The sequence below is a fragment of the Theobroma cacao genome, chromosome 3, assembly GCF_053813885.1.
Source record: "Theobroma cacao isolate CCN51 chromosome 3, ASM5381388v1, whole genome shotgun sequence".
Classification (NCBI taxonomy): domain Eukaryota; kingdom Viridiplantae; phylum Streptophyta; class Magnoliopsida; order Malvales; family Malvaceae; genus Theobroma; species Theobroma cacao.
In genome coordinates this window covers 40,785,696-40,801,856 of record NC_142641.1, presented here as the reverse complement: position 1 = coordinate 40,801,856, position 16,161 = coordinate 40,785,696, and the positions used below count along the sequence as shown (strand labels likewise).

The window sequence follows — 16,161 nt, the reverse complement described above, 5'->3', positions numbered from 1 at the left end:
CTGTTCGTGAATATAATTATAAATTAATAACCAAAGAAAACACCAACAAAGTGCAGTCTTACATGATTGCTAAAGGGTCACAAGACGGAGCAAGATCAGTAAATTAAAATTTTAAAGAAAAATGTTATACTATCAAAATGAGAAAATGATTAAGCTCAGTTCATCCACCAGTGTACACAAATTAACGCGTCATTACCAACAAACACGGCTAATCCCTAGGTTGTCCCCAAAGACAGTATCCAGTAATACTCTGCTCAGACATGCAACAAAACTTTCCCCGTAAACTCCATTCATGCAAGCAACGCTGGCCTTCTTACTTTTACTGTATGAGCATCAGTGGCTAACCGATCGTGCCTGAAAAGATAATCAGCCACATAAATAAGATTAACCAGAGTGAACTTCAAACTTGCCATCTGAAAAAAAGTCTAGCTTGCATTTCATGTTTAATCACATTCATGCATTATCTTCCATATTTTGTCCTGCAACACAAAGATTATGGGATGTGTATGGAAGAAAGCATCATTATCCCAACATTAAGGTGCCAGTTTGCCAGTCAACCCTATGTGCCTTACAAATATCAGACATCAGAATTAACCTACCTTATCCGGTGATCCTGACCTTGACCTTGATCTTGATCTTGCTCTGAATCAATGAACAGAAAAAAGGTTTCCTAAAAGGTAAGGAAAACAGCGAAACGGAATAACAAGGCAAAGAAACAACAGCAAATTGAGCCCAATTACCTGGATGACTTAACAGGAGATGCAGATCTGGACTTAACTGGTGATTTGGACAGAGATCGTTCCCGTGATTTACTGCATATGAGAAAGAAAATGGATGAGAAAAAGGTAGGAAGTTTAAAATGCATTTAATTATTTTTTAAAGAAAAGAGATGAAAAAGATTGAAAAGAGAAGAAAAAAGGGTTTATACCTCCGGTCTCTTCTAACGCTCCGGCTTCTGCTGCGGCTTCGACTTTGACTCCTGGATGGACTGCCCTCATATCTCTTCACCTATCCAAATGAATGAACAAATAAACACCACAGGCTTATCAAAAAGATACTCAATTTTGAAAATTCCAGAATGTAGACATAACAGAAGGAAAAAAATCCACAAATAATGCTGTGGATCCACATATCCAAGATAGTGAGGGTCACAGTGCCAGAAATCTTTTGCAAATGTAACTGGTGAGAATTTTCAGAGGGAGTAAGGTTCCAGGGAGAAACAGAGGGTATGGAATAAATAGATAAAAGGGTAAGATGGAGGGATGGCCAGACAGTATTGATTCATGTGTTTACTTTGTCAAAGTACAAGCATTAGTCTCAGTTGCATCAACAATGCATAAATAGGATTTATAATTTTGCAATTCAAAACGTCCATGGATCCAGCCACATAGACAACAGAATAGTCCTTGTTCATAAAAGTCTACGGGACTAACTAACACTTAACAATTTAAAAACAATGAGGATGACAATGTAGCAACAACAGTAAATAATAACAAAATCCTTATAATAATAATAAAAGTAACAAAAGAATGATGCATAGCAGATTACCCGAATATAAGCTCTTGCCCAGGGATTTCTAAACTCAGTATCATCAAGTTTACGGACCTGCATAATGTTAGAACATGTCAGTTGGATTATAAGCATTAGAGAAGCACAAATTCATGGCAAAGAGGTAGTTGAAGTTCTTTTTAAACCACTTACAGCATATTTCATGTCATCATAATTGGTATAATCAACAATACCAAATGTCCCTGAATGAACAGAGAGAGGCAATATATGAAAACTTATTCAAAATCATGAAGGCCTAAGAACTAAGCCCATTCACTTGAAAAACCAAGAGGACACGATAACTAATTCAATCCATTCAAAACATGAAGTAAACAACTAGTAAAACAATCAGAATTAGATGCATATAACAGGAAAGTAGTTGAGCAAGAACAACAGATCTTATAATTCTAAACATCGCCAGTTTGAACATCATTCGTTACAAGTCTGCCCCACATAGGAAAATCAACTAGCAACATTTCAGAGTTAATAGAGCTAAAACAAGGCAAGATTTGACATGTGAACATCAATCGAAAGAAAACAAGAAAAAGAAAAACTGAGGAAGCACCAAGTATATAAGGTAAACTACAAATTGTAAAAGCTTGTTAATATGAATCATTAGGTCATACCATCACTGTCACGCGAAATTTCAGCAAAACACACATCGCCAGCTTTTCGCATGTGATCCTGAAAAGAATTTACAAATAGGTAAAAATTACAGCAGAACTAAGAAAGCCTAAAATTTGTTTTGAGTTTTAGAAGTTCTCAAACCTTCAAATCTTGCCAGGAGGCAGAAGAAGGGAGCCCACGAACAATAACTGCAGGGCCAACAAAATGTTTGTACATTAGAATCATATATTAGCTCAAATAGAACCAGATAGTTAACTACAGGCATGACACAGTTCAACTACTAGATGGACCTCGATATTCAGAATGGCGTGAGATGCCAAACTTAGCTTTACCCCCATCGTACCCACCCCGACGATCACTGGAGGATTGTCCTCTACCACCATGAGCAAGCTCAACCTACAACATTTACAATGAAACTCCATTCAGGAAAAAATGTATATATCAACAGAATACACAAGAAAACAACAAGAGCCTCTTATTACCCTCAAACGACAACCATCAAAGTTATAACCATCTCGACCCCTGATTGCATCTTCAGCATCCCGGGAATTCTCAAACTATGGAACAAACACAATTTAGTAAGAAATTGTTACTTTTTATTTAAGCATCCTCACTGAAAAATGAGACGAAAAACATACCTCCACAAAACAATAACATGGAGGGCGTGGTGGAATCTTCAATTCGATATCCAAAATACGACCATACTATATAAGAGAAACAAATGTTACTAGACAACTATTATCAACCAAAAGTAAATAGACGCTGAGCAAAAAGAAAAACCAAAAGTAAATAGATTTTTCAAATACATTAATGCTGTGATATATAAATCAAGGAGAATTCTATTAAAATCAAGCACAAGTCCAAAGTACATATATTAATGCTGTGATTCAAAACAACTGACAAAAAGGTTATATTTATTCTTTCATATAAAAAAGGCATCGTGAAAAAGTAAATTCAACACATACCTTGTAGAACAGATCTTCAACCTCCCATTCTTTAATATCAGAGGGTAGGTTGCCAACATAGATTGTGCGAGAGAAGTGACCACTCATTTCCAATACCAGAAAAAAATGACAAATATCTCACTGCACACACAAAAACAGAACTAAATAAATAAAGAAACAAAAATCCCAATTTGAAAAATCATGAAACTCTATCCATGCACATATCCCATTATCATCAGCATCTACTCTGACAATAACGAAAACTATTGCAGAATCAAAAACCATGAAGCAAACCAACTGAGCAATTCCTCCAATTGTGAGCGGTACTCCACAGGCTCCATTGCTCATTTGCTCCAAAGATGCTCCAACAAGCTATTACAAAATTTGAAATTTAATTTGGTCTCCTCATCCTCCCATGAACATTTTGCCAGAGCTTCAGAAAGTAGCAACAACAATCTCCAATTATAAAAAAAACCAATACCCAAAACTCCACCCTGATTCTCCCACTCCCTTTCTATACCCACTATGTATCATTGCAAAGCTCTTATTTGTCCAAGCGCTTGACATCTATCATAAACAAAGCATGCGTGTCACCAGATGAGGTAAGATTTTCACACACATTATTTCATTTACCTTACTCATCTCTCTTTTTTAATTACATTGAAGAAAAACAATCCCCTGGAAAATACAGTAACATTTCCCAGTTTTTCCCCTTCTTTTTGACTACAAAATTGAAAGTAGCTTCCGATTTATTAACCCAATCCCGAATTACCGGCGAGTGATTTAACAGATTATAACAATAAAAATAACAACAAAAACGACGATTCAAAAAAAATCTGGTAAACATGTAAGCAATAGAAGGCCAACGACATTGTACCGAAGAATTGAGAGCTGGGAGGAGCGGAGCGGACCCGATGAGAGTAAATTAACGTCTCCTAGGCGGAATAAAACCGGAGCTTGATGGAGCTTGGTGCTCGAACCTGGTCAAATCTGCCTAGCTAACTAGCTAGGGTTCGTTCCTTTTCTTCCTACTCAAAATCTGAAATTCAAGTCCGCGAATCTTATGGTGGGTGTAGCTAAAGCCCATTCGACTGGCTTTTCAGTTGAAGAGCCCTGGCCCAATTAAGGAATCCGGGTTGTACGTTTTAAATGGCACGTAACCAACGATGTCGTTTTGTAAAAAAAGTAAAATAGCTCAAGTTTATATTCTCTGCCAACGTCGGGCGGACTCGAACTAGGGTTTTCACTTTTCGCTCGCAGTCTGCAACTTATTTAAAAAAAAAAACAAAAATCAGCTGTCCGGCGGGTTTGATCCTGGGATCTCTATGTCTGTCTCTCTCTCTCATCCTTAACGGCCCTTTCAAGGTCACATCGTATTTCCCTCCAAATCTTCATTCTCCACAGCCAATCAAACAACTTCCCTTCGTTCCTTATGTCAAGTCTTCGACTTTTTCCTTCCTCTTTTCCAAACAATTAAAAATAAAATCTGAAAACAAGATACATTTCTCTTGTTGGGTTAACAGAGCACAGCAATGGCTTGGCGGTTCCAGGCGGCAACGCTGGTGGCTTCACCATCGTACCCGAACTCCATCGCCTGGTCCGACGAGAACCTAATTGCCGTTGCGTCCGGTCACATCGTCACCATTCTGGTAAGCCAGTTTTTTTTTTTCTTTGTGCTCGTTTTATAAGTTGCTATGTTGATTTTTCTTTCAAAACCGTATGATTTCAAGAATTTTTAGTGGATTCCTTTTGGCCGTTAGAAAGTTGGAATTTTGATCCATGGAATTCTAGTGAATTGCATTTTCTTTTTTCTGTTTTGTTGACGACAACTTTCTAACCAAAGAAGGAAAAAAAAAAGATTACTTTCGTCTGTGCTGCAGAAACACTGTTTTATTGCTAAGAATTGAGACTGATGCTAGACAATCTTTTTCCTTTTCAAAAACTTTGCAACTAATTCTTTTCTCAGAATCCGGCATTGCCCTTTGGACCTCGAGGTCTGGTCACTGTTCCCAAGAGTGAACCTTACCCCATTGGGGTGGTAAAAAAAGAAGGTACGTTCGTATTACAGTTTCTAGAATTCTGATCACAGTGTGGGTCAATTGTTCGTCAGTTTAATTAGTTTTATAAACCTCAAAAGATTGAGGTATTTAAATCATTGTTTTATGCAAAATCGGTTTGGATTTGACCATTTACATTACCTATAATTTAACTTGGTGTCTCTGCAGATCTATTATCTGGTTGTTTGTTGCCCACCACTTTAAGTCGGGAGCCTCGTCCCTGTGTTCGATCAATTTCATGGTCTAATCTTGGAATGGCTCCAAACTCTGGGTAAGAACTTGAAAGATATCATTACATAATCCCCTTGTTTTCTGCACTGCATATCAGTACTTTCGCAAAATTGCTCCAATGAAATGTAAATCCACATAGGTGCTTGCTGGCTGTGTGCACCACAGAAGGACATGTAAAGCTTTATTGCCCTCCCTTTCGTGATTTCTCTGCTGAGTGGATAGAGGTATGTACTGTCTGTTTGGTCTGAATGTAGCAAGTGTAGATGGTTATACCCAAGAAATATTTGAAGCCACTGTAGTGCAGAAGATCCTCAAATGCCTTAGTAGTTCATTTGAGAAATGTAGTGAGTAATATAACAAAATCAAAGATGAAATGTAGTTTTATTTTAACCAGATCCTATATAAGTTGATATGGTGGAGATTAATACCTCATAGATATAGATGATATAAAGAGGAACATGTTAAACCTTAATTTGTATTTTTCCTGTTTCTTACTGTTAATGACGTGCTCTTCTTCAAATTTGCTGTAGGTTTTGGATATAACAGATAGGCTTTATGATTATCTTGCAAGTATTAGTTTTAAGGAACCAAACATTCCTCCCACCGAAATGTCTAATGTAAGTCCTTTCATCTGTTAATAAACCAAGCTATCTCATGTACTCATGTAAATAATTTTTTATTATGTTTATTTGTTCAGTCAACCTTGACAAGCTTTTGTCTTCTTTTACTAGGAGCAAGTATCAGACCATCCACCAGACTCTGTTTCAGGAAAGGAGTGCAAGCGGAGAAGGGTGAATACTTCTGGCATTAGGTAGCATTCATTCCTCTTGTGTGAGCCTACAAATGACGAAAATTTGATCCCCATGAGGCCCAAGGATGCTACGAAAATTAAAGCAATGAAACTAGTAGAACCCTATAACCAAAAGATGTTTAGCAAAAAGAAGAAAAAGATCAGAAGGAGGAGTAGGACTTGGTTGTGATCAGACTGAAAAGAATATCCAGCAAAACCCAAAATTGAATTTATTACATATTAATGGGTTCTTGTGGTTATTGAGCAAAATAAAAAAATGGGTTCTTGTGGTTGTCCTAAGCTTAGCCTTTCTGAGACTTTTGTTATTGCATGAAGCATCCTTGTATCAAATAATTTAAAATGCTTAACTTATTTTTTTTAGATGATTGTGATGCAGGAACTTTGGCTTAGAAACTTCTTGTGACCAAACACCATGTTATAAAAACAGCAAGGATGTTAATGCTGGCTCCAGCCCTTCCTCTGAAGCGAAGGGACAGGGTCCTTGCAAGGTCTGGTTTTCATTAAAAAATAGTTTTCTTCTGCTGTCCATCTCTCTGTTGTCCAATTAGCATTCTTTTCCACAAGTTAATCCCAAAATCGTGCTTAGTAAGTTGTTCACTATAAATTTGAAAACTAGCTTGCTTCTGGTTTGGTCAAAAACCAGCGAGACCTTATCTCTGCTATTTGTGACTTAATTTCTAGGTGCTGAACGCTAAATCTGGCAGGCTGATAGGAAAAAGTTCACATCAGACAGTTCCCGCTTTCAAATCTAAAGGAAAATCTGCCAAGAAAATGCATGAAATTTGTAGCCTACCTTTGATAACAGCAGATCAATATGCCTCACATGGTGCAATGCTCTCATCACTTCTTGTTGCCTGGTCTCCAATGCTCAAATTATCATCTGAAATGTGTCTGGTTCCTGAAAATGATTCATCCAACTGGTTCTCTCTGCTGGCTGTTGGTGCAAAGTCTGGTAAAATTTCATTCTGGAGAATTCATGCACCAGAATACTACTCTATTGAGCAGAGTGGGCCTCCTACTGCTGTGGAGCTCATTGGAATCCTTCAGGTACACAATTCCTGGGTCACCGCTATAAGTTGGGCCTTGCTTGCTTCTGATTCTTCAAATCCTCAAGTTTTATTAGCTACTGGGAGTTCTGATGGGAGGTGAGTTAGGTATGCTGTTATATGGTTTCAGATTTTAAATAACTTTGGTATTGAAATTTCTTCTATTGATGGGCATCAGAGATGTTCCTAGGTCTACATCTTTCCTACTATATAAGTTAAATGCTCTCATGGTGTTAGGAAAAAGTTTTCTTCTTTTATGTATGTTTTTTGTCTTATGAGTTACATGATACCTTCAATGAGGAAATGAATCAGATTTACAGAAACCTTTTCTTATGACTGAAAGTTGAAACTATAGTTAATCAATTAAGATATCTTATTCTGCTGAAAATTCAACCCTCCTAGGGTAAGCTCTTTAGTGATGGGATACAAACAACACTGATGGGTTTTTCTCATGATGCATTATAATGTTTTTACTAAGATAAAGTTTCTTATGATACCAATTGTAACCTAGAAATCTAGTGCATACCTTCTGACAGTGGAAGGTGCTGACTTCTCTTCTGGACTTAACTTTGTAAATCTTATCCATTTTATTCATACCAAGAATCTAAAAGTTTGTTTTTCTACTTCTTATGCACTTGTTTTGTTCTTCTCTTCAACAGTGTGAGGATCTGGATAGGGCATGGGGAAGAATTGTTAAAGTCATTAGAAGTTAATAATGCTCCATTTTATTTATTGAAGGAGGTAATAAAACTCCTCATTTATCTCTGTTGAAGGTGGTAGCTCTTACTACTTTTGTCAGTTTTATCTTCTTATTGGTTTATATTAGTCAATAAAATCTATTCTGACTTGTAAATCTCTGAATAGATTATAAATATTAATGCTGTCCCAGTCTCGGTGCTTTCACTTATGCCCAGTCAGTCGCTTCATAAAATTCTCCTGGCTGTTGGCAAAGGATCTGGAGCTCTTGAAGTATGGATAGGAGACATATCTGTGAAAAAGTTTAATAGAGCTGGCTCATATGATGCCCATGACCAAGTTGTAAGCTTCTGCCTTTTGTTCATTCTCTTTTTTTTGCTGCATCTCACCATTTGATTTATCTGTGACAAAATATCTTCAGGTTACTGGTTTAGCTTGGGCTTTTGATGGATGCTTTTTGTACAGCTGCAGCCAGGTATAAACTTTGTAAAGTTCTGCTGCTTCATATTTACTATTATTTAGTTAATATCTTGTTAACTTTTTTATATTTCTAATTTTCATGTATAGAGATTATAGGGGTGTCTACTGTTGACTTTTTTAAAATTAAATCAATTCATCCATCCCTTTATCTGAACTGTTAAGTCAATTATGTTGCCTTATATCTTTGCTGTCTAGACATACTTGTCTTAAAGATAAATGTCTCTAGCAGACACTACATATTTGCAAGTTGCTTACAGTTAGCACTGCTGCCAGGTTGAAGCAGCAAGGTATACATTTAACTAAGTGGGTTAAAAAGTTGAACAACATCATTTAGGCCCTAATAACATACCAATTTTTAGTTGTTTTCATCCTAAGCTTTCCATATGTTTTTTTCAATGGAAGAATTGTAGAATGCAAGAAGGGAGGTATTGTAAGCCATAAACATGTTCATGCCTTGCCATTATCTCTGCTACCATTTTTATGGCAATACATTACACACTTCTCTTGTATACAAGTTTCACTGCCATGGACAGTTGTATATTTTTCACTAATTTATTGATTTAGATATTTTACCACATACTACTCCTTAGTCATTGTTCCAAGTCTTTTGCTGGCGAAAGGTGGAAATTGCTGGTTGAAATTCTGGTACTGGCATACAAGTTATAATATGTCATATGCGTATACTCTTGAGTTGCAGGTATATAAGATAAAATGTAATGCTATGAGTTGTTTTGTACTGGATAAGTTTATTTACATATTTGTCTTGTTTCATTACTTATTTATTAATTAACTTTGTGAATGATATTAGGATAATTTTGTTCGTAGCTGGAGTTTACGTGGGAGTTCCCTCACTGAAGTAGCCATTCCCTCAAGTTCTCCTGGGCTGAGGAGCGTCAGTGATGTATGATGTCTCCCTTGCTGGTCTCCTTTACCTCTTTACTGTTCATTTAATGAAATGTGATGAACATCTTTGCAGCTCCCAGATGTGTTTATTTCATGCCTTGGTCTGGTGGTATCACCTAGCAATCTTGCAGTTGCTATGGTATGATGACATTTCCCAAATCTCTCTCATTCTTGTTGCTAAGCTGCTTCTTTCAAATTTGTTCATATTCATGTCCAGAAATTACTCTGGTGAAAAATATGCGTGTGTACTTAAAGATCGCAGATTTATAAAAAATTTTACCTACTAGATTGTTCTTATTATATTCTATATCCTTTTTCTTTTGGCTTTCAGTTGAACATTGTGGAACTCATATATTCTCCCTCATAAATGAAGTACCCCTCTGTACTGCATCTGGGCTTCATGTATCATTGAACGTACTTTCTTCTAGTATGAACCATCATCATTATCATTGTTATTCACTAGAAATAAGAATAATTCTTCAATCCTGCCCATCTTACATTCCAGTACCAGAATCATGCATTTATACTGAACAAAGTATTATAACGAATTGCCATTGTCATTCCATGCTAACGTTACAGAGTATCATGGTGGTTAACCATGATGCAGATGTTTTAGGGCTTAAATCAATTCCAGATATAAACTCTATGTTTTCTATTAATGTCTTGCTATGAGAACATTATTGTGTAACTTCTTTTTTTATGTAATGCTGCTTAAAGTAATTGCAGGTATATGAAGAGATGATGCTATTTATTCAATATTTCATTTATAAAATGTGTACATCTTATAAACCAAAAGACTTGTTTCTGTTTCATTTTGTAGGTTCGCAGTTTTGATGTTAATCAGTTGGACCACATGTATGAGGCAAGGTATGAAACTTTTGCTTGAATCTTTAATTTAAGTTTTACATGTGTGTATGAGAATTAGGGAATAGTTAAGTATTTACTCATTTAGGAGTAAATATAACACTTAGGTTAAGTATCAAATTCATCATTAAAAACTCATCACAAGAAGTTCATCATTACATAAAGACCCTTAAGAATGAAGACCAGAAGAACTTTGCCACTACTTAACAAAATAGAGGGCATACCCCAAAACCACCATCCTGGCTAAGATGTTCAGTTTTCCCTGGTTGTCTCTCACCTGGACATGATTCTCCGGCAGTTTAAAATTTGTGATCTGATAATCTTGTCGAGCTTCTATGTTGTCAGTTGATCCATTGAAAATCTTTTAAGTCATTGATTCTCCTTGCGTTTAAACATATTATTCAAATGCAAGTTCTACAAAATTCAACCCTTCTCACCATAGAGACAATGGCTAAAAGTTGCAAAGAAAAAAATTATTCCAATGGTCCAAGAGGGAAAATGGTTATGAAAGGGGCAAAGAAGGAAAATGACTGCTTATTTCTGTTTGTTTACCTTACATTTCTATCTCCTATAAATTGACTTTCTTTTCACTTGCCAAGGCTTCAAAAGGCTGCCGTTGAATTTTTCTGGATTGGTGGGCAACAGAAGGACATTTTGTCAAATACTTCTCTGGGGTTTGATATTGAAGGCTTTCCTGGTTTCTCGGAGAAAGAACTTGTTTATTGGGAGTCCAATATTCTGTGGTCTTTAAAACAATATGAATATTGGGATAAGCCTTTGGTTGTTTGGGATATTATAGCAGCATTATTGGCCTTCAAGCAGTCTGCGTCCCATTACGTTGACCATGTCCTGGTTAAGTGGCTCTCCTTGTCGCTTGTGGATTCGCATGTGGAACATTCTATTGAAATGATTTTGCCACATGTTTGTAAAAGTTTTTCTAAAGCTGCTTCACGCCAGTTGCACCTCCTTAATATTATTTGCAGACGGGTACTACTATCAGAGATGAAGGCCGATGAAATAAACAGCAACCTGTTGAACTTAGGAGGATTAGAGGAGGCCGATTTTACTCAAGATAAGCAACATAATTTATGGATGGAGTTACTTGCAAGCAGCGAAAGAGAACTTCGTGAGAGGCTTGTGGGTTTTAGTTTTTCTGCTTATAAAAGTATTGCATCCAATGCAGCCAGCTGTTCTCCCGAGCCTGGACAATGGTATCCTCATGGTATACCACAAATGGAGCAGTGGGTTGCACATCATAATTGTCATGTACATGAGCAACTAAAAGTCCTTGCATCAGAGATTAGAACCTGCAAGAGGTGCTACTCTTGGGTACTTGTTTTATGCGAAGCCGAGAATCACATCCTTACTTTCATAATTGATATATAAGTAATTTTAATAGTTCTGTGTTGATAGGTGACATCTTAGTAAGCAGACTTTGTTGATCATATATATGGATGCATAAAATACTATTTCCAGAAATATGCTGAACAAAAATAATGCAGTTTTCTCTTGCAATTAATGCCATCATTTATGTTTACCTAGCATTTGAGGGCACCAACCCCTTCCATGCAAACTGTAGTTATAGAAAACATTTGTGCCTGGTGCTGGTGGCTTTCTTGAAAGACTAGGCTTGTTATGGATAATAACTGTGGCTGCAGAAGTTAAATTCTATTTTCTATTGTGCCAAATTCTTATTAATTTAGTCTCAATTTCTTCTTAAACTACAGGACTGAATGTATTGAACTTGAAGCAGAAGAGCAATGTAGCTATTGTTCAGCACCAGTTCCTTTCGATTCTCCAGAATTTGCCTTTTGCAAGGGTTTAGAGAGCACTGATGGAATGGGGCAGAAGCATAAATTAGCAAGGTGTGCTGTTTCTATGCAGGTGTGCCCTACTACTCCTTTATGGCTATGCAAGTGTTGTAACAGATGGACATCCAATCTTGCACCGGAGACTCTTTTTATGATGTCCCAATATTCTATAGATTTTAGGTTGTCACCCCAGTCTTCTCCGGTAAAAGAAGTCTCAAAACCACTATGTCCCTTTTGCGGGATATTGCTACAGAGATTTCAGCCAGAGTTTCTTCTCTCTGCACTCCCAGTGTAAAAATTATCACGCTGAATGTAGTTTGTATATTGTTGTTGAAAAGAAGTATTATTATACACCATTCACCTAGTCTAGACTTTCTCAGCCATTTTACTTGAATGGATGGATGTTATAAGTGATCGAAATCTGTGTGCTTTTGGTTATGATGAACATCCATCCAGTATGAAGACTTTCTACTTTTTAATTCAAACAATTTGCACAGCTCTGCCCATCACCAGTTTAGCTTGGATTGGTTAACACATAACAGAAACATCCCCTCTGAGGGAAGTTTTTGCGTCCGAGTCAGTCAACTACCCACCGAGTGTGGACTCAATCTAGCGAACAAATCATGGTCATCTACGTGCCATCGTGAAGTTGGTGTAAAACCTAGCTCCTAAACAATCTTTTGTTTTCCCCTTCCTTCTGCTTTAACCCAAAAAAGGGTTCCCCGTTAGTAAGAAATTGGGGTTTCGTGAGTCTCGAAACCCCGCGGATCTTTGGAAGAAGGTCGACGTATTCGTGAATATTGAACCCACCCCCTTCAAAGATTCTAGGCTGCATGCAGGACGGGTCAGAAGAATTTGTGTCAACAGTTATCAATAATCAAGGCTGAAATTCAACATTCAAACGAGAAATCTTGATCTTGGCTTTTGAATGGAGGAAATACCGTATTGACTTGTGTTATTTCCCTTTTATTTCTTTTTAATCACGTTCAACTACACCACACAATCAATTTGTTTACAGTACAACATGTTCTTCGCTGTTTTTGACAACAGAAAAAAAAATGATTATGACAATTATAAACCATACAGAGCATAATGAGCACATGCTTCGTTGATTTTTCACTCAAACAAAAAAATCTAAAATAGGGCCAACAGTTTTGTCTGATGGAGGGTGATAATGATATCAATGGAACATGTGGAAATTGTGCTGCCACTTTGCGTCTTTCTTTGGGTTTAGAATCTTCAGATCCGGTTAGTCAAAGCTTTTATAAAACGAATTGCATTCATGTTGACATCTTGTCTCAATGGCAGGTATATCTCATTTTTTATATAAAACGGAGTAATGTATTAAATTTAAATCTAGATCTAATAATAATAAATAAAAACTTATTGGTATAAAACCCTACCTCACCACTTTAAAGAGGCCATAAAGCTGTACGTTGCAATCAAGTGGGTTGAGTCATTTTGGATTGTGAGCTTTAGCTCATCAAAATTTTAGATCATTTTGAGTTGGATCAAATTACTTCATTTTGAATCTCAGATTATTTTATGTCTTTTGATATATATATATTTTTTATAATTTATAAAAAATACAACTACAAGATATAGTATTATCAATTATATATAGCATCAATTCTTTTATTTACATCAAAAAAACTTTCATTTAACAATAAGTAAGTAAATAAATATCAAATCAATTTTATGCTATAAGAGTTAATCTATAGTTAGGCAAAGCATGAAATAAAACTAAAATAAATTTGTAAATTTTAGTATATAATTAAAAGAAGACATAAAAATTGTACAAGTATCTTAATTTACATGAAATTCAATTACCTTAGCAGTAATCAATTGTCATTCTTTCACAATTAAGCAAATATATTTACACACACATATACATATATATATAAACAATTTTCCTTTTGATCTTTTCATATTTGCATTCAATACGTTTTACATTTTAAAATTGGGTTGTACATCATTTAAATAAATTGAATTAACTAAAATTTTTGATTCATACGTATTAAAATTATTATAAATTTTGAACTATTTTTTAGTATCCCATTATTTTAAGTCACATGTTAAAAACATTTCTTTTTAGATTGAATCAATGTAAATTCGGATTAGATTATTTTACTATATATTATCTGATATAATCCAATTTGATTTAAAGAAATTAAATTAAATTGGATTCTTTGAGTCGGGCTAATTAAGTTTCGACTTAATTTGTGGTTGATCCTTCTTCTTCTCATTTTATTTTTATTATTATTTATCAAGATTCATGATGATTCTTCTCCGGTCGTTCTCCCTTGGCAGAGTTGGGAAACGAGCCAGGGTTTCAGTGCCACGAATCGGACTTTAAGACGACACTGTTTGAGAACTGTATGGAAAAGGCTTTGACGTTACATTTTTTTTGTGGCTAAGATCACCGTATTTTCCTACATTTCTGTGCCGCTCTGTCTTTTGTTCATCCTAGGCAATTTTGTATTTCAAATCATTAATAACAGTGCATGCATTATTTTCAAAAAAAAAAAAAAACAGTGCATGCATTTTGCAGCTCCTCATATTTGATCAACTCAGATTTTCCACATATTACGCATAATCAACTATTTTTGGGAACTAGGAATGTTTACCAAAATCATAAGACTAAGTAGGACAAAAAGTCACAAAAGCAAACGCTGTAATCATTTACGCATTGTATCTCGACGGGAAAACGGGGCATCAAAGTCGTTTTCTTGAGTCGCACCGAAGAACGTAAAAAATAAAAATAAAAAGGAAATAAAGTGTTACCCGAGTGGCGACGAGGTAATTAAATGGGTCGAAAATGGCGCCTTGCTTTGGGTGGTCCTACAACAACATCAACGGCTGAAACACGCAGCTTCCATTAATCTTTGTTAATAAATATGTGGTCCACTCCGCTGCGAATACCCCACAACATTGCCCATTACACCAATCTTTTTTTTATTCCCAGCAAAACATGTTTAGATTAGAAGTTTAATCTTTGTCTTTATATGCAGTTTAAGGAAAGCATTGATCAAAGAAACAAGGGAAGAAATTTTGGTATATATAAATATAATCCACCTTCCAGTTCTAATCCTAAAAATCCTAGTTTGCATGTTTAATTCTCCTGATTTACATTTTCTTATTTCACTAAAAAGAATTTGACTAAGAACCCTTTTTCTTTTCTTTTAAGTATAATGTTTTTTAAGATAAGTTTCAGAACATGATAAAATTTTGACTTTTGCTATTGTGGAATCCAAATTGAACATGTAAATTGAAACGCATTTTTTGTATTTAATATTTTTATTATAGTTTTTTATTTTTTCCCGGCAAGAAAGAGGCTGTTACCTGCTAACGTAAACACAATCTTTGCTTTGGAGATGAACATTCTAGAATTCCAATACGGCGTCGTTCTGTAATCTACAACCCAATGGAAGCAATCTCGTCCTTACCGAGCCGGATGAACACGTGGGCATCTAAAATTAACCGAATTTCTTTTTTTTGGCATTTTTCGTACAGTAGCACGAGTGCGACTGGGGACCATTAGTCGTAACAACCCGATGTCTGTCACCGCAGTGGATAATGACGGTCCCTGTAACTCTATCGATTCACAACCGATGCATTCAACACGTGTCACCATCAGACTGAATCTATCGCACTGCGGAGAAATATGACCCCGCATCCTATCATTTCTTCGTCATCATCTTCATCATCATGTATTTGCCTTTCCTTATTTGCTTGTTGGCATGATTTTGGTTTTTGGACATGCTTGCTTCGTTTGGAGCTTATCTCGTCAAATTAGTTTATATAATTATCTTAATTCCCTATAAATCCTATAATATTTTCTAATCTTTTCACTACTAAGAACTCAAACAAACTTTTCATAACTATTTTTATAAAAAAATAAAATTTCTTAATAAATGGATAAATTTTAAATTTTAATATTCACATTCACTGTTTTTAATTTAATATGCGATTTATTATACTACTAATTACGACTTTCATCTATTAAGTTTTGAAATTATTTTGCTACTTTGATTATTTAAATAAGGTTTTCATCTATCAATTTTAACATGAAGGGGCAAGAAGGGAAAACTAAATTTAGGATGCATTTTATTTTTATGAAACATAAGTATTTTTCATTGTTCA

General features: G+C 35.6%; 2 protein-coding genes across 9 annotated transcripts; one reads left to right on the top strand and one right to left on the bottom strand.

Annotated features, from left to right (window-relative positions):
* Positions 1 to 3: 3 nt before the first annotated feature.
* Positions 4 to 4,187, bottom strand: SR34A (SER/ARG-rich protein 34A). 8 transcript variants are annotated; one of them, XM_088804908.1, is made up of 14 exons: positions 3,997 to 4,187; positions 3,402 to 3,686; positions 3,141 to 3,260; positions 2,814 to 2,879; positions 2,658 to 2,732; positions 2,466 to 2,571; positions 2,317 to 2,363; positions 2,175 to 2,232; positions 1,702 to 1,751; positions 1,549 to 1,605; positions 929 to 1,008; positions 741 to 812; positions 600 to 642; positions 4 to 354 (listed from the first exon to the last, which is right to left on the bottom strand). In XM_088804908.1, exons 3-14 carry the CDS (start codon positions 3,225 to 3,227, stop codon positions 334 to 336), a joined length of 762 nt encoding a protein of 253 aa, XP_088661034.1. In that variant the 5' UTR covers positions 3,228 to 3,260; positions 3,402 to 3,686; positions 3,997 to 4,187; the 3' UTR covers positions 4 to 333. The 8 variants fall into 8 exon arrangements, with proteins under 8 accessions (XP_088661034.1, XP_017973909.1, XP_088661036.1 ...); XM_018118420.2 differs by having other exon boundaries at positions 3,418 to 3,686; XM_088804910.1 differs by having other exon boundaries at positions 3,402 to 3,491.
* Positions 4,188 to 4,345: 158 nt separating this feature from the next.
* On the top strand, positions 4,346 to 12,374 carry LOC18605852 (Transducin/WD40 repeat-like superfamily protein). The gene is made up of 17 exons (XM_088804154.1): positions 4,346 to 4,484; positions 4,643 to 4,768; positions 5,086 to 5,170; positions 5,345 to 5,447; positions 5,547 to 5,631; positions 5,938 to 6,024; positions 6,139 to 6,218; positions 6,595 to 6,706; positions 6,900 to 7,363; positions 7,924 to 8,005; positions 8,129 to 8,302; positions 8,382 to 8,435; positions 9,249 to 9,341; positions 9,417 to 9,482; positions 10,164 to 10,210; positions 10,807 to 11,523; positions 11,935 to 12,374. The coding sequence occupies exons 2-17, from the start codon at positions 4,652 to 4,654 to the stop codon at positions 12,311 to 12,313; spliced, it is 2,745 nt and encodes a 914-aa protein (XP_088660280.1). The 5' UTR covers positions 4,346 to 4,484; positions 4,643 to 4,651; the 3' UTR covers positions 12,314 to 12,374.
* Positions 12,375 to 16,161: the final 3,787 nt, after the last annotated feature.